Raw genomic sequence first — 26,436 nt, 5'->3', positions numbered from 1 at the left:
TAGGTTGCGGCAACGGTGCCAGTAGAAGTGGCTGTGGCTGGGACGGCTGTTCTGGCTGCTGTTGAGGGCGTGCGCTGTGGTCATTCTGAACAGGCACAGGCGGCATCCACCACGGCTGGGCCTGAGTCGCTGCTGGTGCTGGACCTGGCACCGGTGCTTGCGGTATACATATCTGGTCTAGGAGTGGGTAAGGCACTAGCACAGGCCCTGTTGGTGTTACTATGATTTGGAAGGCGGGTCGTACGGGCTGTTGAGCTTGGTCTTGGCCGTTTCTTGGGGGCTGAGGTGGTTGGTTGGGGAACATGCTTGGGAAGGTGAGGAATCTTGGCTATGATGAGATGGAGTAGACTATGGAGAGATGTAGTGTTTATATATAGATATAGTGTAATAGAAAACAATCAGATCGAAGCGACAGCGCCTACTCATTATCTGATGTATAAGCGTGTATGACGCGTCAATGATGCGCTGTGGTACCGACAGCTATACTAACAGCACGCACATGATGTATGAGCAAGCTTGATGAGTTGTGAAACTCAACATTGGCGTCTCACTTATCCTGTGAGCCACGATAGTTCCTTTGCGATACCGCTTTAGTCAATAGACGACGCACAAATGCTACGTTGGACGTTGCCAAATCGTTTGCATTTTTCAAAAGCCGAGACCATTCTGCCATGAACTCTCTCAAGCTCCTTTCGTAAATGTCCAAAAAAAAAGATAGCAGGCGTTCTCTCAAGCTCAGTCCAAGCTTTCTCCTTTGTAACCAGGAGAATAACAGTACTTCATCAAACGACGGGAAATCTTGCTGCCACCAGCTCTTCCTGTCCAGCACGTGTCGACAACCCCATTGCGCCGAACCTTCCACTTCGCGACGCCAGTGTCAAAACAAGCCTTTAGCTTCACACCGGTCTTTTTCCAGAGCTCAGAGGCGAAGATGATCTTGTTGAGACAATGTAGGCGGTATTTATCAGGAGCTTTTTCCGTTTGGCCTGGTCTCATGATAAACTTGATCAGAATCTCATGCTGCGCATCATCTTCGTCTTCGGCGGTCCTGGTGATAGTGTTCAATCCTTTGGGTACCGAGGTGATGTTGATGCCATCCAGGCCTATCAAGCTGATAACATTATCCTGTGACCAAGTGCGAAACGTTCTTGCCATATCCCGCATGATCTTCAGCTCATCGAAGTCATCCGGATCGGCGGGCATGTTCAAGGCGTCTAGAGCTTCGCTTACAGTTGTTGGAAGTAGCTGAAGATGAAATCTTGAACTGGTTTCCCGGAGCTTCAACAAGGCGAGAGCATCAACACCATCATGAGGAAGTGCTGCGCCGCAGCAGATGGGCTCCACCCACCCTACCACCTCACCGTCTTTATCTGGTCGATGAAAGATGTTGACGTAGTTGTTGATGGTCTCAAGCGCGGTACGAACTCGACGCTTCTCTAGAAGCCAAGGGGTAAATTCATTCCGAACCTGGTGGCAGGTTTGAGTGAAGCCCCAATATGAGTGCGCAAAGTTGGTTGGACAGGCTATGCCGCGAACAGAGCGCCGAGGTACGCCTTCGGGGTAGTGGCGAACGTTCAAAATTTTCTTTTCTTCGTCGGTCATGGCGTATCGATATATCAAGTTGCGAACTTCACCCGGTAGATCACTCCAGGGCGCATTCTGAGTACCTGGTTTCTTTGGTGGATACCGACGGGAATGTGAGCGCGGCACGTATTGGTCTTCTTCGTCGCTGTCGTCATCCTTCTCTTCTTCTGATACCCAACCAAGCCAAGAACCCAACTTATCAGCCTCTGCCCTGACTTTCTCCTCGAAGCTTGTCTTCCTTCGGTGGGCACCTGTGATTGTTGGTTTGGTGATGCGCGCACCCTGGACACGAAGCTTTCCGCTCAAATGGGCAGACTGAGCGGTAGGCCCTGGAGTTCGCAGGTCACGAACGCGGTTGCGGCTGGACCTGGCCCTAGGCATTTCATCGTCGGTAAGCTGAGCTACGGTATTCTTACGCGATCGCTTTACGGGAGGTGCGTTGTAGTCGGCAAGGTTCGCAAGCTCGGCGACAATATTCGTAGGTTTCTTAGGTCCGCGCTTTGAGTGCGAAAGTCGTCTGTCATCACTGCGACGGCTACTGGCACCCCCATCGTGATCGCTTCCATTTTGGGAAACTGCGCGTGTGTCCTGAACGTCGCGACGACTGCGCTTTTTGGACGTCTGCGAAGGCGCGCAGTCCTTCTCGGCTTGGTGTTTGCGCTTTGAACCCATTATGTTTGCTGTATGTAGGAGCTACGGAGGAATACTAAGAACTAGAGGGATTCACTGCTTGACGTGAAAGGATGTGAGCGTATGGTGTTGACACTAGGGTTGACACAGTTATGAGATCTGGTGGAGCGTTCTGTTCAAAATGGGTGCCTAGTATCGAAGAACACTCTACCATGGATTGAAGGGGAAACGCACGTGCGTTCGCAACTCTTCACTTCATTTATATGGATTAGCTCAATTTTGTTGTTGTTGTCCATCAGAATTACTGGATCCACTAGGTCCGTATAGTTGTCGCGATGGGGGCTGTATGATCCATGGCGATATGGGTGCGGAGACCTGGTTTTTAGTGGTACCGAAACGCGATACCACCGCGGGCAAGTTTGCAGCGGATGACCCCTACGATACTATTTTCTGTTAGCATCATGAGGTCAGTATGACTACGCAGTGTCTGTTGTTATTCTGGATCAAGTCGCACTATCACAGCGTGACAGTCGGTACCCGAATAACAAGAAGGCCGCGACAGGCGTCCCCATAGCTGGAACACGACGCTTGTGAAGAAAGAAAAGTATCGCGAGCTATTCGAGTTTCTTACAACCCGCTAAGGTGCGTTCTTTCCTTGTGTCGTCGAACCCCATCCGGTGCGAATAAAAGCTGATAGAGCGGTCGCGGTCAGATTATCGCGAACGCGTCGGCTCCAGCCCCTTCCCACAACAATCCATGGATGTCGTTCTGTACCTAGGTATGCGGTCGCGTTTGCCAGAAGCCTGCACTATGCAGCGATAGAACATCATGACAAGATCAAGGAAATATAGACGTGACGAAGATGTCCAAGATACGCTCAGCTTGGGATGAAAGAGCTTTGAGGTTGAAGCTGATCGGTATTTGCCAAGCTAGATGACGTCATCGTGGGTTTCCACCCCTTCCCTCCTCTAGATGCAAATATCCCACTTCGCTTTCGCAAACACTAGCCCAGTCCCGAAGCTACCATACCCAAACATGTACTACGCGATGCCATCCCTTCCCGAGGTCTCGACGCGCCTCGTCACGTGAGCAAGCCACCGTTTAATGCGTGGTCTGTGATCAGTAAACCCGATACCGAGCCTCGGGTCGCTTCACAACCAGCCAATCAGAACTGCGCACTCCTTTACAGCTCAGCTCTCCTTCATGACAGTTTCGTGGAAGTTGTGGGTAATGCAGAATGGCACATTTGATAATGCGTTGCGCTTGCCCTCGGCCGTAACTTTAGACGCGTGCGGGGAACAGATCGTAGCGCCGGGTATATACAGCACATATCCTCTCCTTGTGAAGTATAACGGAGGATATCCCGTCTACCTTTCGTAGCATCCCCACTTAACTCACCATACTCCTAGCATGAACCACAATGGCCAGAATGGACATGTGACATTGATCCATGAGACCGAGACTGTCATTGCTGGATACAACGTAGAGAAGTCCGAACCTGAACATCGATCTCCATGCCATACCGCCAAATTGGACGATGAACGAAGCTGTACTGAACGGCCGGCTAGCGAAGATGGATCGCTCACAAGCCCCGTCGATCCGATGGACTGGGACGGCCCGGACGACCCTGACAACCCACACAACTGGTCTACATGGAAGTTGGCTTATCATACGATGATACCAGCCCTCTTTGGATTCACCGTGTAAGTCACAAGTCAGCCCGTAACACCAGGAAGTACTGACGATTCAGCACCTTTGGAACATCAGTGTATACACCCGCGCTCGCAGACGTCATGCGTGACTTCGACGTATCGCGCACGGCTGCGCTCGTCGGCATAACGCTTTACACGCTCGGCCTCGCGTTTGGTCCAATCGTGACCGCACCACTTAGCGAAAGAAAAGGCCGAAAAGTCGTGTATCTGGTGTTCTTCCCCATATTCATGCTGTTTACACTCGGTGCGGGCTTCTCGAAGACCTTCGCGGGCCTGGTCATATGTCGATTTTTCGCAGGGTTATTCGGAAGTCCAGCGCTGGCTGTTGGTGCTGGAACCAATGCCGATTTGTTTCCACCACATAAGCGCGCCTTGGCTACGAGTTTCTACTTGATGGCTCCTTTTGCTGGGCCGTCTTTTGGGTATGTGTATCGTCCAGAGTCCATTGCTTTACTGGATGTTGACGTGATTACAGACCTGTGGTTGGAGGATTCGTGGCGCAGTACAAGACTTGGCCATGGACACAATGGTCGATTCTTTTCCTTGCGGTGGCTGTGTATGTCGCTTCTATACCGATGGATGAGACTTACAAGCCAATCATCTTGAAGAAGAGAGCGAAGGAGAACGGAATGCAAAAGAAACAAGAAAATGGAGATATCAAACGCGAGATCGTTATGAGGTTTATTCGACCCCTTCACATGCTCTCAACAGAGGTATGCTTGCAAGCCCCCGCGCATCTTCGTCCATTCTTGAGCTAAATACGCACAGCCTGTAGCGTTCTTTGTCTCGCTCTATACAGGTTTCGCATTTGGGGTGCTGTTTCTCTTCTTCGCAGCCTTCCCTTATGTCTTCTCACGTCCGCCATATTCCTTCACGCCGTCTCAGTCTGGGCTCACATTCATTCCGATCAGTATTGGTGTCTTTGTTGGAGGCATGACTACCATTGTCATAGACCGTACGATCTACCTGAAGAAACATCAGCAGGCCATCTTGGAAGGCAACCCGAACGCTAATCCGGAACATCGCTTATATAGCGCAATGCTTGGTAGTTGGGGCATGGCCATTGGTCTCTTCTGGTTTGGCTGGTGCGCTGACAAGGGCGTTCACTGGGCTCCTACTGTAGTGGGAGTTATACCTTTTGCATGGGGCAATATTTGTGTCTTCGTAAGTTGCGAAGCTCGAGTTCATGTTCCGTTAGTACTAACAGCTTGACCTCTAGACATCTTCTGCGCTCTATCTTACGGATGTATACGGTGCGATGAACGGCGCGTCAGCCATGGCGGCGAATGGGATCGTCAGGTACACGCTTGGGGCTGTCTTCCCCCTCTTTACTGTGCAAAGTACGTCATCAAACGCGGAACCAGCCGATGGCAAGTTCTGGAGCCTTGAACAAGCTAACACCTAACTCAGTGTACGATGCTCTCGGGATCGGCTGGGCGACATCTCTCCTTGGCTTCCTGTGTCTGGCTATGGTACCTATCCCATTTGTATTCTTCAAATTCGGGCCAGCTATCCGCGCGAAGAGTAGATTTCCAGGGGCCATGTAGAATGCATGCTTTGCGATGGTACTCGTCCCAACATGTAAATGAAGGCGGAAATGTGACCGTGAAGGAATGTGGACGGGACTGGACGCACAGCTAGGGCAATGCTGTAAAGCTTCGCAAAATGATTTGAACGGTACTGGAGAGCGAATTAAGTCTGACGACACGTCAGTATACTAAAGAAATGCTCGTGCAATCACGAACATACTGGCGGCTTCGCAAACTTAGAAAGCAAATGATCACGCGTCAAGGAAGGGGGTTTCTAGCGCGGGACCCGAGTCATGCTTTGAAATACAATTCGGTGTCGGCCTTCGCTTCGCGTCTGCTGCTTGTAAATCAGTCCCTTGCTCGCATCACAGCTGAGATAATACAGTATGCACGTTGCTCGACAGTGCCTGGCGGTGCGTTGCACAAGGCTGACGCCGCAATTATTTGAGGCTGTCGATGGTCGCTGCTGCACACATAATCGCAACAAGAGCAATCCAAATCCCTACGCTTCACACTTTTCAATCACTTGAACACCTTTTCTTCTTACCACTTTCTCTGCCGCTGTTCCTCCAACGCAATCTCCCCATCCTCACCATGGACCCCAACGCCTTCACGACCCCGTTCCAGCTCACCAAGTCGCTCAAGCGCGATGTGTACCCGGCCATCGACCCCAAGAACCCCACTCTAAGCGCCAAGGGCAAGACCATCCTGATCACGGGCGCTACAGGCGGTTTAGGAGGCGTAAGATGGTCCGTTGTCGATCGCGCGAGATGGATGCTGACGCCAACGAATAGGAAGTGGCTCGTGCCTGGGCTGTAGCCGACGCTAAGGGCATCGTGCTTGTCGGCCGCAACAAAGATCTGTTGGTAGAGCCCGCCAACGCCATCGCCTCCCTCAGCCTCGAGACCAAGGTCCTCAGCGCCACCGCCGACCTGACCAACGAGGACGAAGTCCAGAACCTGTTCAAGAAGGCGACCGATGCCTTTGGCACCGTTGACGTCGTGGTCCATGCCGCGGGTAGTATGGCGGGCGGACCTGTCGGCGACCTTGAACTTAGCGCTTGGTTCAGCGACTACGAGGTGAACGTCAAGGGCTCGTATATTCTCGCATACTACTACCTCAAGGCCGTTGAGTCAGGTACGCTCATCTTGCTAAACACGCTCGGCTCGTCCTTCACAGTCCCCGGCATGAGCGCCTACTCGGGCAGCAAGATGGCGCTGCTCAAGTTGGCCGAGTACCTGGACGCCGAGAAGCCTAATCTTCGCGTCTTCACCGTGCACCCTGGTATCGTCGCTGCGACCGAGTCAAAGCGCGGTATGGTCGTCGACCAGCTCACGCCGTTTGCGCACGACAAGGGCATACAGACGGGTGGCTTATCGCTGTACCTTGCGCAGCCCAAGGCCGACTACCTCAAGGGCTCATTCGTCAGCGTCAACTGTACGTATCTCATTCTATTCCAACTCTTTATTTGTTACTGCTGATCTTCCCAGGGGATATCGACGAGATGGAGGTACATAAGCAGGAGATCACCGAGCAGAAGCTGCTCAAGCTTGGATTCCTGAATGCGAAGCTCGGCCCGGAGGGTCATCCGTGGTCCACGTGACCAGAGGACTGCGAGCCCGACGCGACGGACGAAAAGGCGAAGAAAGGCAAGAAACATGTGAAGAACGAGGGAGTGTTCGTGTAGTCAGGAACAAAGCGGTGTATTTGTAAGCGATCGATCGCGGGTCGGGTGTGCTGGAGCTCTTCGCGATTATAAGGGGTGCTGTGAGTCAATGTGGAATGGCGACAAATGATTTTCGAGGCATTTCTCCATATTCGCCTATTACACGGGTAGCAGCCATATTGATACGGTTACGATGCAGAAGTTTTGTCTACGGTGACTGCCATGACGCTATACGAGCTAAGATCCACCGTGCTTACCTAATAAGGGGGCCCCACTTCCGCCCCAACCTCCTCCTCTCCTGCCTTCTGGCGTAGCATCAATCACCACAACAGGTCTACGTTCCTCCTAGCATTCCGTGAGGCTTTCTTCCCAGCCCCATGTCTGACGCATGATGTTATACTGATCAGCAGTCCGAAAACGGAACCATCAAGCTGCCTTCTCCGAGACACACAAAACGCATGGACCGCGTACGACCTCACGACACCTATGAAAGGCACTTCGAATCGAGATCTTTCCTGCAGAAGTACGAGTCCCCTGTACTACTCTCTTTGACGCGAAGGCGTGACCCTATGACGTTGATCATCGAAGGTCCATCACGCATCCGCTATTGAACAACATCAACGACAGTCTCAATCTATGGAGCCTCCTTCCCCGCTTGAGACATGCCTTTGTTGTTGCTGCACCGTCGAAAACTCGGGAAGAACTCTCACAGTTCGCACTTATGCGGCCCGTTGACGCGTGTTCGATTCATGTGCGCTGTGGTAACGCTGTATCCCCTGTGTTGTACATTGTCATCAAGTCGTGCCATCAAGGTTCGTTTGAGGCTTACAAGTCGGCATTCATGCTTTAGCAAGCGCTGTCGTTACTTCGGTAAATTTTCCCGAGCTACAACAGCCATGTTCAAGGCCATGTTGCCGCCACGCTACGGGTCACAGCAGCATCAGGTTTCGATTTCGCCTAAGAGCTTTTCGCGGCGCGACTGTTACATTTCCTCTCCTTCTTCATCGGGTCACTCCATCGATCCCTTCACTAGCGAACACCAGCATCGTAGCGTGGACCGGTGACGCTGGACCGGAGATAAACGGGGGGTCACGGATCGGAAACTCGAGTCCACATTTCGTATGATCATCATCGCTTACGATACCCCCCTCTACATTGCAAGGCTTCGTCACTGCGATGACTGTTATGCGCTTCTTTCACAAAGGTCATGTCAACGCATCGTGGCGTCATTACGTCGGTGTCGGTCCAAAAGAAGATTCTTCATGTCATGTGCACGTCTTCAATGTGCTCACCCAGATTTGGTTGTAAGCATACCAGACTTCAACTGCATAAGCATGCATGTTGCGCCCGGCGTTCACCCGGCGTCGCGCAAGGAACCAGGACAAAGCTTCCAAGGACCACGTACCCGAGAGTCCGAGACATGCTTTGTCGGGTGGCATGTGCGAGATATGGCCTGACATTGGAACGATTCGTATGTTGCACAGAACTCTTGACGATGATGATATGAGCTGTCATGGCTAGCCGAGCAGAGGGTGGTTCTTTCTCCTCCGACTAGTCTCATGACTGTGATGACTCGGTCATCTTCCGATAAGGAAGACGTGGTTGTCTAGTTTTCACCAACTTGGTGCGAAGTCCCGGATGCGTATTCTCCAACCCAACGAGTCGGCCACAGCATTAGCCGTGGAACAGTGTTGACACCTGCAACGATCTGACGCAACGGCGCTGTTTCCGAAGATATATCGGAGCACCCAGGTGATGATTGGATCGCAAAAGAAAAGAAGCGGTGAAACTTAGTGTAGTCTCGGTTGTTTTCTGCGGCATTTCCTGGTAGACGGAATGACTACCGCACCAAAGTGTGTCGCCTTCATCTGCTTATCGGGAATGCGATCAAGATCTGGGCGTTCGTGGAACTTGAAGATACGAAACGTACACTACGTGTCCAGGGACCGGTCCGTCAACGTCCTGTCGGGTCAGGGGAAACTGTTCCGCGTACTCACCGCTGTATCGGGAAGGTTGGTATGCAGGCACTGCTCAAGTCGTTCACGATATCTAGGAGCAATACGGCGCCATAAACGAGCGAAGCTGCCGGCACATGATCAGTGCGGCAGATGAACGAACTTGCATTCACCGGTTTGGGTCCAACCTTACCTTGGGTCGAGGCTGTTGTTACAACGCAATGATGGTTACCCCAGACGCGTCCAAGGCACGAGTATGATTGGTGGAACAAGAGCCTGCTATCCGACGCGTGTCTACTGGCTCACCCCTGGCACTTTTTCATCACGATCACGATAGACCGGGCTCTCTCCAAGGCCGGTGAGTGCAACCCTAGAAATGACGACTACAGCGTCTCACACTCCCAACAACCATTCGCTTTGACGATAGTTACGCAGCTTCTCTTATCTAGTTTCCTGGAACGTCACGCGAGTGCCAGCGCGACAGGCCGTTGCAATATTCGCCAAAGACTATGACGAGTAGTAAGCATGCACATTGTCGACACGGCATCGAAGCAGATATGATCTCATTGCAACCGTATATAACAGACGTTAAGTCACGATGCCTCGTTTCAATGGTCGTTTCGCTGCATCGATCTGCTTCATCAAACTCTGCAGGCTCAACTTTGCATCTCACTACTACTTCGAACAACTTCTCGCAGAATATTTAAACACTCGTCGCACTCTACGATGTCAACTACAATGCCATACAGCCCCAATCAGATCTCAACGGCTAGCCTGAGCCCGCCGTCGTGCTTTTCAGACCATCCTCAAGCCGTGGTTACGTCCACCTGTCCGCTATGTAAAGGGCGCCCCCAAGGGTATAGTCCATGCATGCACTCTCAATCAAGAGGGATAATGACAGTCGAGATTGCTGACTCGAGGATAGTCATCGCGGACCCGACTGCACGACGTGCAATGCTCAAGGCTTCGTACAGAAGAACTGCGACCAGTGCCTACGCTATCGGAATGCGCTTCGAATGAAAGTCCAGTCTGTGTAAGCATGGCTGGCCTTGAACCACACGAGCACCATCCTTCCGTAGAAACCGCTCAGTCGCAAAACCCGCGCGCTCATGATTTCGGCACCGATGATGAAGAATTTGTGCAAACATCAGGTATCCTAGCATACTTACCCTTTCCCCCAACTGACTTTTCACCACACTCGTTCAACCCTCTTCAAAGTATTGTTATCTCAAATCAAGGTCAAAAACCTCCTGTTGATGAAGAAGTCACGAGTACACAAACATAACGAAGTAAATGAAATTCACACCTTTCCACCAGTATAGTACACTCTGCAAGTGATAGTGCATATTACATGTTTCCATTTATGATTACACGATAAAGTTGTATGTATGTATTACAAGGCGTGTTTCAACAACTACTAGCCGAAGTTTACAAAAGAAATTAGTCGTGGACTCGCGCCACGAGACAAACCGAGAGAATTGTAGCAGGTTGGCAGATCATCTCTTATCTCGCGTACCCAGCGTCCCTAGCCGAGTACCTCCTCGAACTTCCCACGCTATCCGGTCTGACAGGCCCAGCACTAAGCTGCCTCACTCTACCCTCAACAACCTCATACACACCATCAGGGAGATACGTCTCCCTATCGCTCTCCGTCCTCACAACACCGCTTCTTCCTCTGCCGCGCTCTTCACCGCCAAGCATTCCGGGGTAGTCGACGCTATCCCTACCAACAATGGGTTCAAAGCCATGGTCGGCAAATTGTTCATGAAGCGACGAATGAGATGCCGCTCTTCGAGGTTGTTGCCGTTGCTGCTGCTGTTGTTGTTGAGCGAGTAGATCGGCGTTCAGGAAGCGGTTGAGCGCGTTGTTTGATATACTTCTTGTGGACATGCGAGATGCTGGGCGGCCGCGGGTCTCCATTGCCTCTATTGCGCTACCTGGTCTGCTTGATGATCTGCTGCGTGTGGGTACGGGTGCGGGTGCAAGATCTTCTGTCCACCATTCTGGGCGTACGGAGTGGAGGGAGTCTGTTGAGGTGCTGCGTGTGTGGCGGTGGTGTGGCATGGTTGGTTGATGCGTTTCCGCAGAACGGTTGTAGAGACCGAAGACGGGTGGTGGTGGTTGGGAGCGGCTCGCGTGACTCGCCATGCTGCTGGTGCTGCTATTGCGCTTCTGGAGCTTGCGTCGTGGGCGATTAGTGCTGGTGATAGTTGTCGTCATGGTTGTCGCTGGGCTTAATGGTGGGGAAAGGTGCAGGCGAGGGTCTACGGGCGACTCTTCTGATCTCTTTCGCCCACGAGGGATGGTAGGCGCGGCTGTCTCGCCAGAGTCTGGGCTTTCGCCGTTACTCCAGGGTCGCTTCTCGGTGTTGCCGCTGTTCGTGTTGCTTCCACTGCCACTGTCACGACTGAGGACGCTTTCGACGAGTCTCTTGTGCCACGAGCTGTTTCCATAGTTGAAGTTGAGCCGTTTCTCGGGATCCTTCTTTCCGAACCAGAGGGGCTCGCTTTGGGAAAAGCCAACAGCGGTGAGCCAGGGGTTACCGGGCGCATCGTGTGCAAGCTGGAAGATGACATCGACCTCCTCAAGCGAGCGGAAGGCGGTTTCAGGGTAGAAGAAGTAGACCAAGGGGATGATGGCGAAGTTTGTGACGGCGAAGATGATCCATGTACGATAGGAAATGCGCTGGAATGCGATCGGGGTGATGAAGACGATACTGTTTCAATGTTAGTCGCGCAGCTAATGCGATGGACCCGGATTGTGACTTACACAAAGTTGAGCAACCAGTTGGCACTTGTCGAAAGACCGTTAGCAGGCCCACGAATCCGAAGTGGCACAATTTCGACCTGATACAACCAAGCCATACCCTGCCATCCGATAGCGAAGAAGACAGAGAAGATGAACAAGAACACAGTGCTGGCGATCCTTCCAGCCTGTATGTTGCGCTCAGACCACAGATACTGCAATATGGTAATGAGAACCATGCATACTGACATGCCCGAAGCACCGAACATCATGAGCGAGCGGCGGCCCCAGAAGCGATCAATACCGACAACAACGATGAACGAGGCAAGGAAGTAGACCGTCGCTGAGCAGGATGCCAGGAGACGGGCTAGCCATCCTTCGAAGGACATGCGTGTCAAGAAGATCCACGAGAGATACTGCAAGACCAGGTTGATACCAGTGCCCTGTTGGAAGACTTGCACGAAGTATGCCAACACAACACGGTGGAAACCTCTGCGCTCCCTGTTGGAGAATAGGCCTGCGCTCGATCCCTGTGCCATGATCAAGATGGCGTCCTTGATTTGTAAGAACTCGTCTTTCGTCTCGAAGCTGTCAGGCTCATCATCGTTCAGCGCCGCGAGCACAGTGAGCGCCTCTTGTTCGCGTCCAGTAAGGATGAGCCATCGCGGCGATTCGGGAAGTACGAAGAGCATTGCGATGGCGGGGAGCGCGAACATGATCTGTAGAGCGATAGGGACGCGCCATGATGCCGAGGAACTGGTGAGGTATGCGAAGCCGAAGACGAACCAGTACGAGAGCGCGATACCAGCGGAGACAAACGCTCCTGCGCTGATCATCAGAATGGTTCCTTTGCGATGCGACTTGACGCATTCTGCCTGGTATGCGGGGGCTGTGGAGGTCGTGAAGCCATTGCCTATGTTGCAAAGTCAGTCTTCGTGTTCGAAGGTGTATCCTACAAAGAGAAAGAGAGCTTACCGAAACCAGCGATCGCGCGACCGACAATGAACTGCGGAAAGCTGTAGGAAGACGTCTGAATGATTTCGCCAATCACCCAAAAGGTAAGACCGAGGATGAGTGTGCGCCGACGTCCAAGCAGGTCACCAACGAAGATTGTCGCGATGGCTGAGACGATACAGCCAAGATGCCATGTTCCGACCGTAAGACCTATTGATGTCAGTCAGGACCCTGCATGTTCCAGTACCACGCTCAGGCATTGATGCGTGCATGAATATCGGTTTGGCGTACCTGTGACCCACGCATTGTGGAACGAACTCTGGTTGACAATGTCAACCTGAGGGAATTTGTCCAAGAACTGCTGGACAGTCAAGAGACCGCCCATAACACCCTGGGCATAGCCGAAACATCTTTGACCGATTAGTCCTTGAATAATCTACGCGACACACACGGATGGGGTAACTCACAAAAAGCAAAGCCCACACGTGATGCTGATGGCGCTCGCTAGACTGCGACCTCTGAGGCCCAAGAATCTCGCCATCTTGATGAAGCCTCGACAAGTCACGCAGGGAAGCAGAAGGTTGAAAAGACCGTCCTGCGGGCTGTCGAGTGCGAGGAACAACCCAAGCTCATACCAACGCAGGTATTGCAGCCCGCAGCGGCACGTCTCTTAGATTTGAGATTTGCCCATGTTGCCCGCCCGTCCAGGCGTCCTGGTCTGGCCATCAGCCTAACGTCATGCCCGCAGGATCGTCGCAAGCGTGCCGTTCGGACGTTCATGGCATCCTTGATGTCAACATGGTCGGCTAGGCTCTGCAGAGATTAGCGAGCGTTGTCGAGATGCGCTACATGCCGCTAGACATCAAGATACAGCCCACGACCTGTCACTCGAAGTGTAAATATCCCAGTATCAGCTGAATCTGAGAAGGTTCGCTTCGTAGGTTTGATTATACTTGAATAAAGGCTGTTGACGCCTTGCCAATGTGTCTTTCGGTTTCGACGCGTAGAAAAGTTGGCCCTCTGGCAAACGTCATGTCGGCGCACTTCCCCAAGCGTACCGTCCGAAGCATTATGCAGCCCACGGTCGAGTATCGCGACACCAAGCTGGAGATGGCTTAGCCACAGATCCAAGCCGCACTAGAGATCGTTGCTGTCAGGTACGCGAGCTGTAACGCAAGCCGAGTGGTTCTTAGAAAAGGCCGACACGCACGATCTCGATGACTGGCTGATGTCATTGACCTGTTAGCGCCGATCAGCTGAAAGATCGAGCACGTTGAGACACTGCACGGACTTCGCAGACCACCAGTTGTTCGGAATCGAGATGACTCGTTACTAGCCGAAACGGCTGAGCGCGATGAACCGTTGCATTGTTGCTATTGTTGGGTGGTATCGGATGGGGTGACCAGCGAATCAACGCTTCCCAGGCTGATAGGGGAACGGGAGGGAGAATCGGGGCCTGTTGCAGACGGAATGTCAAAGCGCTGAATGGCGATGCATGCCTGGTACTGTACTATCGCGACTTATGCACATGGTTGAGAATAATCGGACATGCCGTCCTAACGAACGAGCGGACGGGCTTGGCCAACGGCGAGTTCTGCCATGTGTTACCGGTGGTTTAGCGCTGGGGTACGCAACGAAGAGCGGATAAGATTATTGATTTTTCTATTTGGCCAAGAACTTCTGGAACGCTTCCTGCTCGATAACGACACTTCCTACCGACCGCAGCTTCTTCCTGCCTTCTTTCTGCTTCTCAAGGAGCTTGCGCCGTCTGCTGAGATCACTAGCATGGAGCTTGGCGAGGACATCCTTGCGGTACGGCTTGATGGTAGCTCGCGCCACGATTCTCCTGCCGGCTGCAGCCTGTATGATGACCTCAAACATTTGTCGCTCGACATGCTCCTTGAACTTTTCGACCCATATGCGGCCCACCCTATCAACTTGCGATGTGTGCAGGACGCGTGACACGGCATCGACTGGGGAGCCGTTGACAAGTAGGTTGAGCTTGATGATGGAGGACCTGCGGAAGCCTGCATCTTCGTAGTCAAGAGAGGCGTAACCTTTGGTGGAGCCTTTGAGTTTGCCGAAGAAGTCGTCTACAAGATGCGACAGGGGAATGTCATACTTCAGGATGACTTGGGTGGCAGTAAAGAAAGTAAGCTCTTTCTGCTCGCCGCGATTGGCCTCGCAAAGCTTGATGACCTCACCAAGGTATTCGTCCGGCATTGTAATGGTCGCAGATACGTATGGCTCATGGACTTCCTGCACTCTGAAGTGCGCTTGGTCCTGATCTGGGAACTCATTGGGGTTGGTGATGATGGACTCGGTGCCGTCTTTCCAAATGACTTTGAAGGGTACTGAGGGCGGTGTAATGATGATGTTGGCACCGTGTTCCTGACGCAAGCGGTCCTCGAAGACGGAGCAATGCAGTGTGCCCAAGAAGCCTAAGCGCCAGCCAGCCCCCAAAGCATCGGACGACTCCTTCTGCAATGTAACGCTGCGGTCGTTGAGGATGATTTGCTGGATGCTGTCTTCGAGATGCTCGTGGAGGTCCTGGTCTGTGGGGAAGGCGGAGACGAAGACCATGCTTTTGGGCTCCTCGAAGCCTGGATAGGGCTCTACAAGCTTCTCAGATCCGATGGTGGTGTAGGTGTCGCCAACCTTGGCCTCTTGCGAGCGCTTCATGCCAGGGTTGAAGTAGATGTAGCCCACCTGGCCAGCCTTGAGCACCGTCTGCGGCGTCTGATCGGGGTACATGATGCCGACCTCGCCCACGATGTACTTCAGCTTAGTCGCGAAGGAGCGTATGGTGTCCCCAGGCCGCACCTGCCCATCGAATATGCGCACCAGCAGGATGACGCCCTTGTATACATCGTACCACGAATCGACGAGGAGCATGCGGAGAGGCTTCTTCAGATCGCCGACTGGGGCGGGTATCTTGTCGACGACGGTAGGAAGGAGGGCAGCGACGTTGAGGCCGGTCTTGGCTGAGACGAGTACGGCGTCTTTGGGGTCGAGCTCGAAGGTCTCGTGCATCTGCTCAAGCACCCGCGGCGAGTCGGCGTGGGGGAGGTCGACCTTGTTCAGCACGGGTACCAGCGTGAGACCCTGGGCGAAGGCGAGGTAGAAGTTGGCGACTGTCTGCGCCTGCACGCCCTGGCTGGCGTCCACGAGCAGCAGGGCCCCTCCACAGCTGGCATAACTCCGCGACACCTCGGCCCTGAAGTCGACGTGGCCGGGCGTGTCCACCAGATGCAGCAGGTAGTCCTGTCCCTCGTGGTTGTATATCATGCTGCATGTCTGTGCCTTGACGGTGATACCGCGCTCCCTCTCCACGTCGAGCTTGTCGAGGAACTGCTTCTGGCCGCCGGGCTGGATGGTGCCCGTGATCTCCAGCAGGCGGTCCGAGAGGGTCGACTTGCCATGGTCGACGTGGGCGACGATGCAGAAATTGCGGTATCGGTCGATGGGGATGTCGGCGATGCGCTTCTCGAGCTCAGACTGGGGGCGGAAGGCCTGCGCATAGCTTCTGGCGAGGGGCGGCAGGCGCTCAAGCAGGCGTGAGGTGCGCGGGAAGCCATTGCAGCGGGCCGAGGGCGTCCGCCAGCCGTGCAGGAGGCTGCTCGCAGTTCGCACGCATGATCGCATGAGTGGGCATGAGGTCGGATCCGTGCCTGCCTGCTCGTCGCTCGGGCGGTGGTGTCGACGACTTTTTTGATCGATCTTATCTTATCGGCGACGGGCGGTTCCTGCATCTGCACCCAGACCCACTACCAGACCTCTCCCATCCGCCAACTCCAATACCCCGCAAGCATACTAGGCCTAACTCTGATCTTCGGAGACACTCGGTCGTCGATTGCGCCCTCTTTGAACTGTCTCGTTGTACTGTCTCGTTGCTTCCTGTTCCGCCAAGTCACGCTGGTCGCAGTTACCTTATCAACAAACCCCGTAAACAACACACCGCCAACCTTCACCAAGCGCTATTACCGCAATGTCTCAGCCCAAGACCTCTTCCAAGTCCAAATCTTCAAAAGGCGAATCCAAGTCTTCAAAGAGCGATTCCTCCAAGGTGCACAAGCTTGCGCTCAAGGGCTCTTCCAAAGTCGTCAATGAGTTTGTAAGTCGGCCAGGCCAAGCATCGCATCCCACGCTTACCCGATTAGTTTGAGTATTCTGTGAACACCATCCTGTGAGTAGAAAGAGCTACTTGTAGCCCACTATCTCGGTGACTGACTCTGCCCAGGTTCCAAAGAGGCGTGTACCCAGCCGAGGACTTCACCGCGTAAGCTTGTTCTACATCGTTACACCAATCAGTCGTTAACGAGATGCAGCGTGAAGAAATATGGGCTGACTATGATGGGTACGTAGCCTGCTAGCGCTACCATCAGCTGCATCCTAACCTTTCTAGTAACCGCCGATGACCAGGTCAAGGCCTACATCAAGAAGATCATGGGCCAGCTGAAGGAGTGGATGTACGGGGGCAAGATCTCAAAGCTTGTCGTCGTCATCACGAGCAAAGAGACTGGAGAGCATGTTGAACGCTGGCAATTCGACGTAAGTCACATAAACTATACCAAACCCCAGTATCTGACATCAACCAGGTCCAAATCTACGGAAAGAGCGCCAAGGCGAAATCTTCCAAGAAGACGGCAGACCAAGAGAATTCCGTCCCAGAGTGAGCGAGAAAGGCCAGCCATTTTGAACACATGCTGACAACTCCCAGTGCCAGCGAGGCATCAGAAGACAAGACCGAAGCTGAAATCCAGGCCGAGATTCAGTCTGTCTTCAGGCAGATCACTGCCTCCGTGACTTTCTTACCCATGCTGGACGGAAACTGCACCTTCAACGTTCTTGTCTATGCCGACGCCGACTCTGAAGTGCCTCTCGAGTGGGGTGACAGTGACGCCAAGGAGATCAAGAATGGGGAGAAGGTGCAGCTGCGCAGCTTCAGCACAAGCAACCATCGTGTGGACACTCTAGTGAGCTACAGGTGAGTGACTTCATGGACTGCTTGTGGAAGCGATATACTAATTCTCTAGACTTGCCGACTAAAATCCGCCGTGTTTGAGATCCTAAACATCCCATTTGCTTTCCAAATTTCCATCTTGTCGACTTTTCGTCCAGGCGCATGGAGTACGTGGGTCGCACCATATTCCAGGATTCGATGACTAAATTTGCGGCATTTTCCAAAGTCTTCTACGCGACGGAGTTCACACACCAATGAAAATCGTGTAACTGTGTTCCAATTTCTCCAGCAGTATACGTCCACGGGTATCCGATAACGGTCACGTGTTTGGGTCAAAGCCCACCTGGGCAGCCCTGGAGAGCTCTTCTGGCGCTGCTGGACCGGCCGCAATCTTTGCGGCGGGGCGGTGATCTTGTGGTTGCTGTGGCTTTACAGGCTCGTACACAATCTCTTTTCGTTCTCTTTCGGTCCATGCTTGTATCGGTGGTGCGACATCGTCGGCAATGCGAACGCAGCGACGCGGATTCGTCAAGCGTGGGTCCTCGCTAAAGAACCGTTGATCTTGCCAACCTTACTTTGTCTAATCGTCTAGGTCTGCGGTAATCTTGGTAATAAGACGCTATTGTTGCGTAGCGATGACAGGCTTTACAATTTTCTCGATGCGCGTGGCCGAAAGCGCGCAAGATACGCCCGCTGTTAAACTATAGGCGCCCCACCTCAGTGGCAAGACAAAGGATGCCTGGCCCCCCAAAGACCATACTTCACGTAAGAAGATCGGAATTTTCTTTTGGATGCGCGAACCTCTCGTTCGCGTATCGTTACCCACAAGCTATGTTCGGCATCGCGTCATCTCACACACACAAAAACGCTGTCGCGTCTTTCTTAAACGATCTACCAGGCAGTTTTGACATGTTCACGGCGCTTAGGGGTATCTGGCACTTGTACACACTGCCGAGCCATTGGCTAGAAAGACCCCAAAGCTACAAATACTCTCAAGTCGGTACGGTTCCAATGTCACTGATGATGGCGCACCTTATCTCCATAAGCAACCTCGTTACATGTCCGAGTGTTGTATCTACTGGTTGTGGAGGGAAGAAAGAGCATTCGGTAGCGCTCATGTAACAGAGCACAGACGCGATTCCCACCACGACCCAACGAGTCTACGTTTATCTGGGGTTCCGTGGCACCATGAAGCTCCGAGTCCACCTTATCCTGCATGGCTCACCCAGGACAACTTCAATACAGGTTAGGCGCGCCAGTACCAATTGCCTATCGCCACACTACACTGTTTGCATACTGAACTCGTGCAGTTGTGGCTGCTGGTAATCGCTTATAGCAGTGTGGGTACTCCACCCACCGCACGTACAATTCCTCGAAAAAGTGTGCATTTCTTGGATATCGGGCTGGGTATCTCATCTCCTCGCTGCCCGCTTGGTGTTACCCTCTTCTCAGTCGTTACCTAACATCCGTGTGCACCTTTGTTCTTCGTCGTTCAAACACACATCGCACAAACGTTCTCCCCCTGGCATCATATGAGAAGACGCAGAAATGAGGTTAACCAACATTTTCAGAAAAGGGGACGCTGTCTCTCGACCGCATAACGACGCTCCTGGGAGCGAGGAACTACCCCCCCAAAATCCTCTGGCGCCAACACCCCGAGCTGGCGACGAGTCACCGGCTAGCTTCACACCTATGCAGCTTGGCCCAAGTAGCGCTCGTTCCGGTGCGTCTGGCAGCGTCCACGGCAGTATCGACAGCAGCAACAGTACCGTGCGCACAGATGCTGTTCGCGATGTCAAGGCCGAGATGCTGGCCAACTGGCTTCACACCAAGCAGGAGGAGCGGGTATGGACCTTTGGATCACCTGGTGAAGGTGTCTTCATGAAGAAGTCCAAGGGAATCTATTCCTGCGCCCCCGAAGCGCTCCGTACCGACGGCACGGGTCTCATTGAAGCTGTTACCGAGTTGAACGTCCGAGTAAGTTTAACAATCGCCAAACACCCGTACGGCCTTGTCACTAATACTTTGCAGTGCGCCATGACCATCAAGACCAGGGTCATCGAGTACCTTCTTGAGCGAACTTCGGAGCAGTATGTGCAAATCCAGAGCGGCCTTCGCTTGCAAGTCGTTCCCGATTTTGAAGCTTTGCCACACTGCCAGAGGGGTCAGTCCGCTGCTTTCATCGCCTCACGAGGCATGCTAGTAGTGTGGCAGGATGATCCGAAGTTGACGCTCGAACGCGCCGAGTTCATCATCAATTGTATGATGAGGACGACGTGTGGAGCTGAATACGGCTATGACGCGCAGGATCTGGAGTTGGAGAAGTCAGGCAAGAACCCCGCACACGATATGGAAGATTACGACGACTCGCGTGATTCTCGAGAAGCCAATAAGGAGGAGGCCCGAGACATGAAGATGTGGCAAGCTGCCTACTGCGGAATGTCCATTCTTCTCCTAACGGTAGCTATCGGGTCGGGGTATAGGCAGATCGCGATCGAAGAGTTCCAAGCCCCAAAGCACTGGCTTCGTCTGCTCTTCCTCATTTGCTTGCCCGCGCAAGTCTGGCTATCATTGGTAAGCTATATGTCTGCACTCTGTGATTTCGCTTCTGACTTTACTAGTTCTTCTTCCAAGCTCTGGTTGGTAACTTCGCCCAAATCATTGGCCCTACCGATCAGATGAAAGAAAACAGCCGTTACTACTCCGGCAAAGCCCCCAGGCGCCTCAACCGTGATCACTTTGGCGGCCCGCTCCCACATGTAACCATCCAGATGCCCGTTTACAAGGAGGGTTTACGCACTGTCATTGAGCCCACCATTCGGTCGCTCAAGGAAGCCATCTCTACCTACGAGCTTCAGGGAGGAAGTGCCAATATCTTCGTCAACGACGATGGAAGTAAGTGCTGCGCCAGTGCGTAATGTAAGCCACACTGACATTTCCTAGTGCAAGTTCTCGGAGCCGAGGAAGCCCTGGAGCGCCAGTTGTACTACGACGAGCATGGTATTGGCTGGGTAGCGCGCCCAATCCACGATCCCAAGGGCGAGCGCCCAAGGCTGAGCGAGTACGAAGTGAAGCCGTTTATTCGCCCCGGAAAATTCAAGAAGGCATCCAACATGAACTACGCTCTAAGAATCAGTTGCAGAGTTGAAGAGGTCATGGCACAACATGAACGTGGAGAGACCTGGAGCCAGGTTGAAGAGGACGACCTCTACCACGAAGCCATGATATCCGTCATGGCTGAGCACCAGGGCGAGGCTTGGGCTGATGGTAACATCCGCATTGGCGACCACATTCTCCTTGTCGATTCCGACACCCGTGTGCCTAAAGACTGCCTGCTCGAGGCCGTCAGCGAAATGCACCAGGGTCAGGAAGTGGCCATCCTACAGTACTCTTCCGGAGTCATGAACGTCACCAACAGCTTCTTCGAAAACGGCATCACTTTCTTCACCAACATGATCTACACCATGATCCGATTTGCTGTCGCTGGTGGCGACGTCGCCCCTTTTGTCGGCCACAACGCGATCCTAAGATGGGAGGCACTTCAGAAGGTGGCTTACCAAGTCACAGAACGTGAACAGACGTTCGAGAAGTTTTGGTCCGAGGAGACGGTGTCTGAGGATTTCGATATGAGTCTACGGCTGCAGAGTGCTGGCTACATCATTCGATTGGCCTCATACCAGGGTGACGGCTTCAAAGAGGGTGTATCGCTTACCGTATACGATGAGCTTGCCCGTTGGGAGAAGTATGCTTGCCCTTTTCAACGTCCATCTTTTACAACTGCTAACTCACATTCTCTAGGTATGCATACGGCTGCAACGAACTCATCTTCAACCCCTTGATCTACTGGTTCACCCGCGGTCCTTTCACCAAGCTCTTCCGCAACTTTATCTTGTGAGTAGATCTACAGAGACCGTGTCGTCTTGTCTGTCCGTCAACTGACTCAATAATACTAGTTCCAACATGCCTCTCGCCTCTAAAGTCACCATCATGGCCTACATCGGTACCTACTACGCTCTCGGCTGCTCGTGGGCCCTTACCGTGCTCAACTACTTCTTGATCGGTTTCTTCAACGGATGGCTAGATCATTACTACATCAACTCCTTCCGCGGTAAGCATCACGTCGTTGTTCGTCTCGCGCATCACTAACACTCATCAGTCTACTTCGCCATCATCATCGTCTTCAGTGTCCTCGGTAACATTGCTCTCGCCGTCCTCCGCTACCGCATCGGCGAGGGTTCCTTTTTCGGCGGCCTCTGGACAAACATCAAATGGATCCCTCTCCTCAGTATCTTCCTCGGCGGCATCTCTCTGCACGTCTCGCAAGCTCTCCTCGCACACTTCGTCAGCTGGCCTCTTGAGTGGGGTTCCACTTCCAAGGAAACCGAGCAAGTCAGTTTCTTCGTCGCCATCAGCAGGGTGCTGAGGAAGTTCAAGTGGAGCTTCATGTTCTGCATTGGTATGACTGCGGTTATGATTACCATGGCTTTTGCTCTGCAAGAGGACTGGAGGATCAAGGAGCTCATTGCCGTTTGGCCTATGGGCACCGTGGTTGTCTTCCACTTTTTGTTGCCAATTGTACTCAACCCACAGTTGATGACTTTTACCTGGTAAGGGCCACTGGCGTTTGTCGATGTTCTGGGTTGAGAATGAAGGATGGAAGGAAATCATAATCTGCCTATTGGTACTAATACTTGGGGTGTATTGGACTTTTCCGTACATGATAGTACGACGTGGTCATCACCCGAAACAATAAAACACTAAATTTACCTTGCCGTGTTCCTGAATGTGTTGCCTCTTCTTGAGCAATGTCAAGACCTTCCACTTCACCCACACCAAGTGACAAACTTCTCGACGACAAATTCGTCTAGTCCCCACTGACCGTTCTGCCGCCCAAACCCGCTGCCTTTAACGCCACCTTGGCTTCCAGTCGGCGACGTATAGACTGAGATGCTATTGGCATGAACTTGACCATATTCCAATTCTCGCGACATCTTCATAAACCGAGCCATATCGCGCGTCCAAACTGTGGCGTTGAGACCATAGGCTGAGCGATTCGCCAACGCGATAGCTTCTTCATCTGAAGAGACGACGTAAAGCGAAGCGGAAGGGCCGAACGTCTCTTCGTCGAGGATGCGAGATGAAGGCGAGGGATTGACAACGATCGTAGGTTTAAGCGCAAGCCCACTCCCAGACGAAGCAGCTTCAACACCACCAACAAGCACCTCATCGCCCTTCTCCTGCGCATCCCTTATAACGTCCTCAGCATGCTTTGCAATACCCTCCGACACCGCGGATCCAGCCGGCCCCTCCATTCCTTTCATAGCCTCCACCAGCAACGTCTTAAACCTATCCGCCACCCCCTCCATCACAATAATCCTCTCAGTACTAAAGCAAATCTGCCCATGATGCAGCACAGCACCCATCCCGCACTGCTTCGCCGCCTCTTCCAAATCCGCATCTTCAAGCACAATCGCCGGACACTTCCCGCCTAATTCCATCAAGACCGGCTTGAGATACTTCGCCGCGATCCCCATGATGCGCTTCCCCACCTCCGCGCTGCCGATGAATTCAATCTTGCGAATCGCGTCATGTGCTATCAACGTCTCGGTCACCTCAGCCGCATCTTCCCGTCGACATTGCACCTGGTTCAATACCCCATCTGGACACCCGCTCTCGGCGAAAGCTTGCGTGATGAGTCCGTGGGTTTGGGGGCAGAGTTCACTCGCTTTGAAAACTACGGTGCAGCCTACGGCGATTGCACTTGCTATCCCCCTCGTTGCCAACACGAGTGCGGCATTCCAGGGCGCGATGCACAACACTGGTCCGATCGGTTCTTTGAACACGAAACCCTGTGTGTTTGGTTTCTCGGTTGGGGGAATAACGCCTGTTACGCTGCTTATCTGCGCGGCGATTTCGTTGAGGTACGAAATGGAGAGGTTTACGTTTGTACGCGCCCAGGCTTCTGTGCAAGAGGTTTCCGCGATTTGCGCGGCGATGAGCGTAGAGGCATTGTCGGCATAGTAGGTGGCTACGCTTTGGAGGAGGTTGCGACGGGTTGTGTGGGATGTGGAACGCCAAGATTTGAAGGCGGAGAAGGAGGATGCGGCCGCTTGGGTTGCTTCGGTGGTGGAGGCGGAGGAGGCGTGGTGGATGGTTTTGGAGGTGCTGGCTTGGGTCACGGGGATGGTGGTTTGCGTGTGGATGGGCTTGTTGTCGATCCAGAGGGGGACTGTGGACGAGGTGTTTGAGGACATGGCGATGAATTACGATCTCGAAAATTTCACCCCTCCTTGTTGTTCTAGAGATCGAGAAGAGTTATATCGCTCGCGGCAACGCACTTCACGGGCGTGTTGCCATCATCAATCAGTGCAAGGCGAACATTACGTCATCGCGAAGCCGCGTCGATCATTCTTCGGCAGATGTCGCTGCACTGCGCAGGACACACGATGCATCGATACGAACGTCGCATGAGCCGCCCGAGCCAGGCACGACACTCGGAATATATCACGACGGCTGTTTCCTCGCGGTCATCCCTTGCTGTCGGTATGGCGAGGCTGCACGGGTGGTGAATGGAGCGGCTGCGGCTGCGGGTGGCTGGTAGGCTGGTAGCGCTTCGGATATGCGCACCTAGCTAAGGTCAAGCCCCGTCTTCATTTCCTGCATCAACGCCCCTGGAATCGTCCATGGACTTGGGGGCCATGTGTACCTACTCAAATCTACCCACGGTATCGCGGGGTCTCTTACTTCGAGAGACAGCATCTGCGAAAGCCAAACAATCATGCCGCCCGGCCCCAACCTCCACCCCAGTAGGATCGTGAACCGGGGCCAAAGTGGAATAGCCAACAACACAGCCCTCCGTGCAGACGATACGGTTCTGTTCAAGCCACGTTTCTTGGCTTCCCCTGCATGTGTTTGGGCTACAATGTTCATAGGCATGTTCCAGCTGCGTACATTCTTTTCGCGGAACCCGAGGCTTGTTGCGCTTTTGTTAATACCTAGGTAGTCATCAATTGTCATGGCCGATGACTCCGCCGCAGAGCCATACCATTCTTTACCTATACCTCCAACCTCAAAGTGCATACGCGTTCTCGATGTCGATGGAGCATCGACTGAAAAAGCCGCTGTAGTCGGCCGTCTCCGTATCGTGGATCTAGAGACCTCTCTCGACTTTACCGCCATCTCCTACGTTTGGGGCTCACCGAAGGATACCCGAACCATTACATGCAACGGCGTGGATATCGTCGTTTCTGTCAATGGCTATTCAGCGTTACAGCACCTACGCACGCGACTTGAAGCTTTCACAATATGGATCGATGCGATCTGCATCGACCAGAAGAACAGGAAGGAAAAGGAACACCAGATTCCGCTGATGGGAGACATATATTCGCGAGCAGCAACGGTGTACGTGTGGCTCGGCGAAGGCAACGAGAAAAGTGATCGCGCACTCAAATATATGAAGACCGCTGGCTTCTTGGACTACTTCCAGGCGGAGGGCGGTGATACCAAAACCCCTAAAGCTGATTATGGGCGCCCAATTCTCGCAGCCTGTTCTGCTACTATAGCACGTTGGAGCTTGACATGGCACCCTTTCGTGTTTCATGGTGAGTGTTGTAACATCGAACTCGTATCTACGCTGACTTGTGAAGATTCAGTCGGAACATGGCGAGGCCCGCTGAGTCCTCACATCCTGCGATTGTTCAACAGAGAATCAAAATACGCAACCGAAGAGGACCTTCTGGATCTGCTACAGCGGACTTGGATTAGCAGACTCTGGACCTACCAAGAAATCCTTCTCGCTTCCAACCCGATCATAGTTTGCGGCAGTACTCATATCTGCTGGGACAGATTCGCAATCAGTCTGGTCTTTTTGGCTACTGCGAGCCCTCGTCTCGGGTCGTATATGTGCCCTTGGAAGAGAGTTGCTATGAGTAGGCAAGACATGAATCCGGAGTGCACAACTTCAGGTCCTGCGGGCGACTCCTCTTTGGAAGTCTATGCAGAATTCTCGAGACGCATGTGCCGACTTCACCGCCTAACCGATCGAACGACTTTCTGCTTCCTTGGTTTATTACTCGTTTTCCTGCTCTGGTCCGCCTTCCTTGGGTCCGATCCTCACGAGCGCAAAGTCATTCTGGCCGTTTCATTAACAGCCGTCTTCATCATTCTCGTAATGATGGTACGTCTGGTCTTATTGTCATCCCCGCGCGTTTTGTACCGCAATGGAGAACGCCGAACCAATGTGAACGATCTCATTGACGGTGTTTACACTCGAGATGCTACAGCATCCAAAGACATGGCTTTTGGCCTTTGGGCTATCTTGCAACGTCGCACCCGGCACCCTCTTCCCCAGGTAGATTATGGAGAATCCAAGGAAGCGATCTACTTTTCGTTCTCTCGGCTTCTTGTGCAGATAACAGGGTCACCACATCTAGTCTTGATCGCTGCAATGAACAATATGAAGGGGCAGCCGTCTTGGGTGCCTGATTGGACGCCCAATGAACACCGAGAAAACAAATGGGGGGATATCGAACGACTCATTCGCTCTAATCACGTAACCAGCGGTGACAAGAGCTCGTGTCCATTCGCCACAAGCAAACATTGCGATCTTGATGCTATTGACCGGACACGGGTTCTTGCCACGCCTGGTGGAGTTGCAGACAACAAGGATCGCCAAAATCTAGGAAACATACGTATTTTC

General features: G+C 53.0%; 7 protein-coding genes across 7 annotated transcripts; 3 read left to right on the top strand and 4 right to left on the bottom strand.

The window, feature by feature from the left end:
• Nucleotides 1–735: 735 nt before the first annotated feature.
• J4E93_005989 (uncharacterized protein) lies at nucleotides 736–2,256 on the bottom strand (the record flags this gene model as incomplete). Its single annotated transcript, XM_049343907.1, has 1 exon — nucleotides 736–2,256. One exon carries the CDS (start codon nucleotides 2,254–2,256, stop codon nucleotides 736–738), a length of 1,521 nt encoding a protein of 506 aa, XP_049199140.1.
• Nucleotides 2,257–6,049: 3,793 nt separating this feature from the next.
• Nucleotides 6,050–7,058, top strand: J4E93_005988 (uncharacterized protein; the record flags this gene model as incomplete). Its single annotated transcript, XM_049343906.1, has 3 exons — nucleotides 6,050–6,196; nucleotides 6,250–6,892; nucleotides 6,946–7,058. The coding sequence occupies 3 exons, from the start codon at nucleotides 6,050–6,052 to the stop codon at nucleotides 7,056–7,058; spliced, it is 903 nt and encodes a 300-aa protein (XP_049199139.1).
• Nucleotides 7,059–10,579: 3,521 nt separating this feature from the next.
• On the bottom strand, nucleotides 10,580–13,160 carry J4E93_005987 (uncharacterized protein; the record flags this gene model as incomplete). Its single annotated transcript, XM_049343905.1, has 4 exons — nucleotides 10,580–11,792; nucleotides 11,846–12,734; nucleotides 12,797–12,985; nucleotides 13,067–13,160. The coding sequence occupies 4 exons, from the start codon at nucleotides 13,158–13,160 to the stop codon at nucleotides 10,580–10,582; spliced, it is 2,385 nt and encodes a 794-aa protein (XP_049199138.1).
• A 1,277-nt stretch (nucleotides 13,161–14,437) lies between these two features.
• Nucleotides 14,438–16,420, bottom strand: GUF1 (Translation factor guf1 mitochondrial; the record flags this gene model as incomplete). The annotated part of the gene is made up of 1 exon (XM_049343904.1): nucleotides 14,438–16,420. One exon carries the CDS (start codon nucleotides 16,418–16,420, stop codon nucleotides 14,438–14,440), a length of 1,983 nt encoding a protein of 660 aa, XP_049199137.1.
• Nucleotides 16,421–16,763: 343 nt separating this feature from the next.
• J4E93_005985 (uncharacterized protein) lies at nucleotides 16,764–17,766 on the top strand (the record flags this gene model as incomplete). The annotated part of the gene is made up of 7 exons (XM_049343903.1): nucleotides 16,764–16,889; nucleotides 16,936–16,961; nucleotides 17,016–17,054; nucleotides 17,104–17,132; nucleotides 17,181–17,326; nucleotides 17,374–17,447; nucleotides 17,496–17,766. 7 exons carry the CDS (start codon nucleotides 16,764–16,766, stop codon nucleotides 17,764–17,766), a joined length of 711 nt encoding a protein of 236 aa, XP_049199136.1.
• A 1,664-nt stretch (nucleotides 17,767–19,430) lies between these two features.
• J4E93_005984 (uncharacterized protein) lies at nucleotides 19,431–22,349 on the top strand (the record flags this gene model as incomplete). The annotated part of the gene is made up of 6 exons (XM_049343902.1): nucleotides 19,431–20,312; nucleotides 20,360–20,633; nucleotides 20,682–21,480; nucleotides 21,537–21,629; nucleotides 21,692–21,846; nucleotides 21,895–22,349. The coding sequence occupies 6 exons, from the start codon at nucleotides 19,431–19,433 to the stop codon at nucleotides 22,347–22,349; spliced, it is 2,658 nt and encodes an 885-aa protein (XP_049199135.1).
• Nucleotides 22,350–22,561: 212 nt separating this feature from the next.
• J4E93_005983 (uncharacterized protein) lies at nucleotides 22,562–23,992 on the bottom strand (the record flags this gene model as incomplete). The annotated part of the gene is made up of 1 exon (XM_049343901.1): nucleotides 22,562–23,992. One exon carries the CDS (start codon nucleotides 23,990–23,992, stop codon nucleotides 22,562–22,564), a length of 1,431 nt encoding a protein of 476 aa, XP_049199134.1.
• Between the last annotated feature and the right edge of the window lie 2,444 nt (nucleotides 23,993–26,436).

This window comes from Alternaria ventricosa (assembly GCF_023758065.1).
Source record: "Alternaria ventricosa strain BMP 2768 chromosome Unknown scaffold_9, whole genome shotgun sequence".
Taxonomy (NCBI): Eukaryota; Fungi; Ascomycota; class Dothideomycetes; order Pleosporales; family Pleosporaceae; genus Alternaria; species Alternaria ventricosa.
This window is presented reverse-complemented; position numbering and strand designations above follow the sequence as displayed.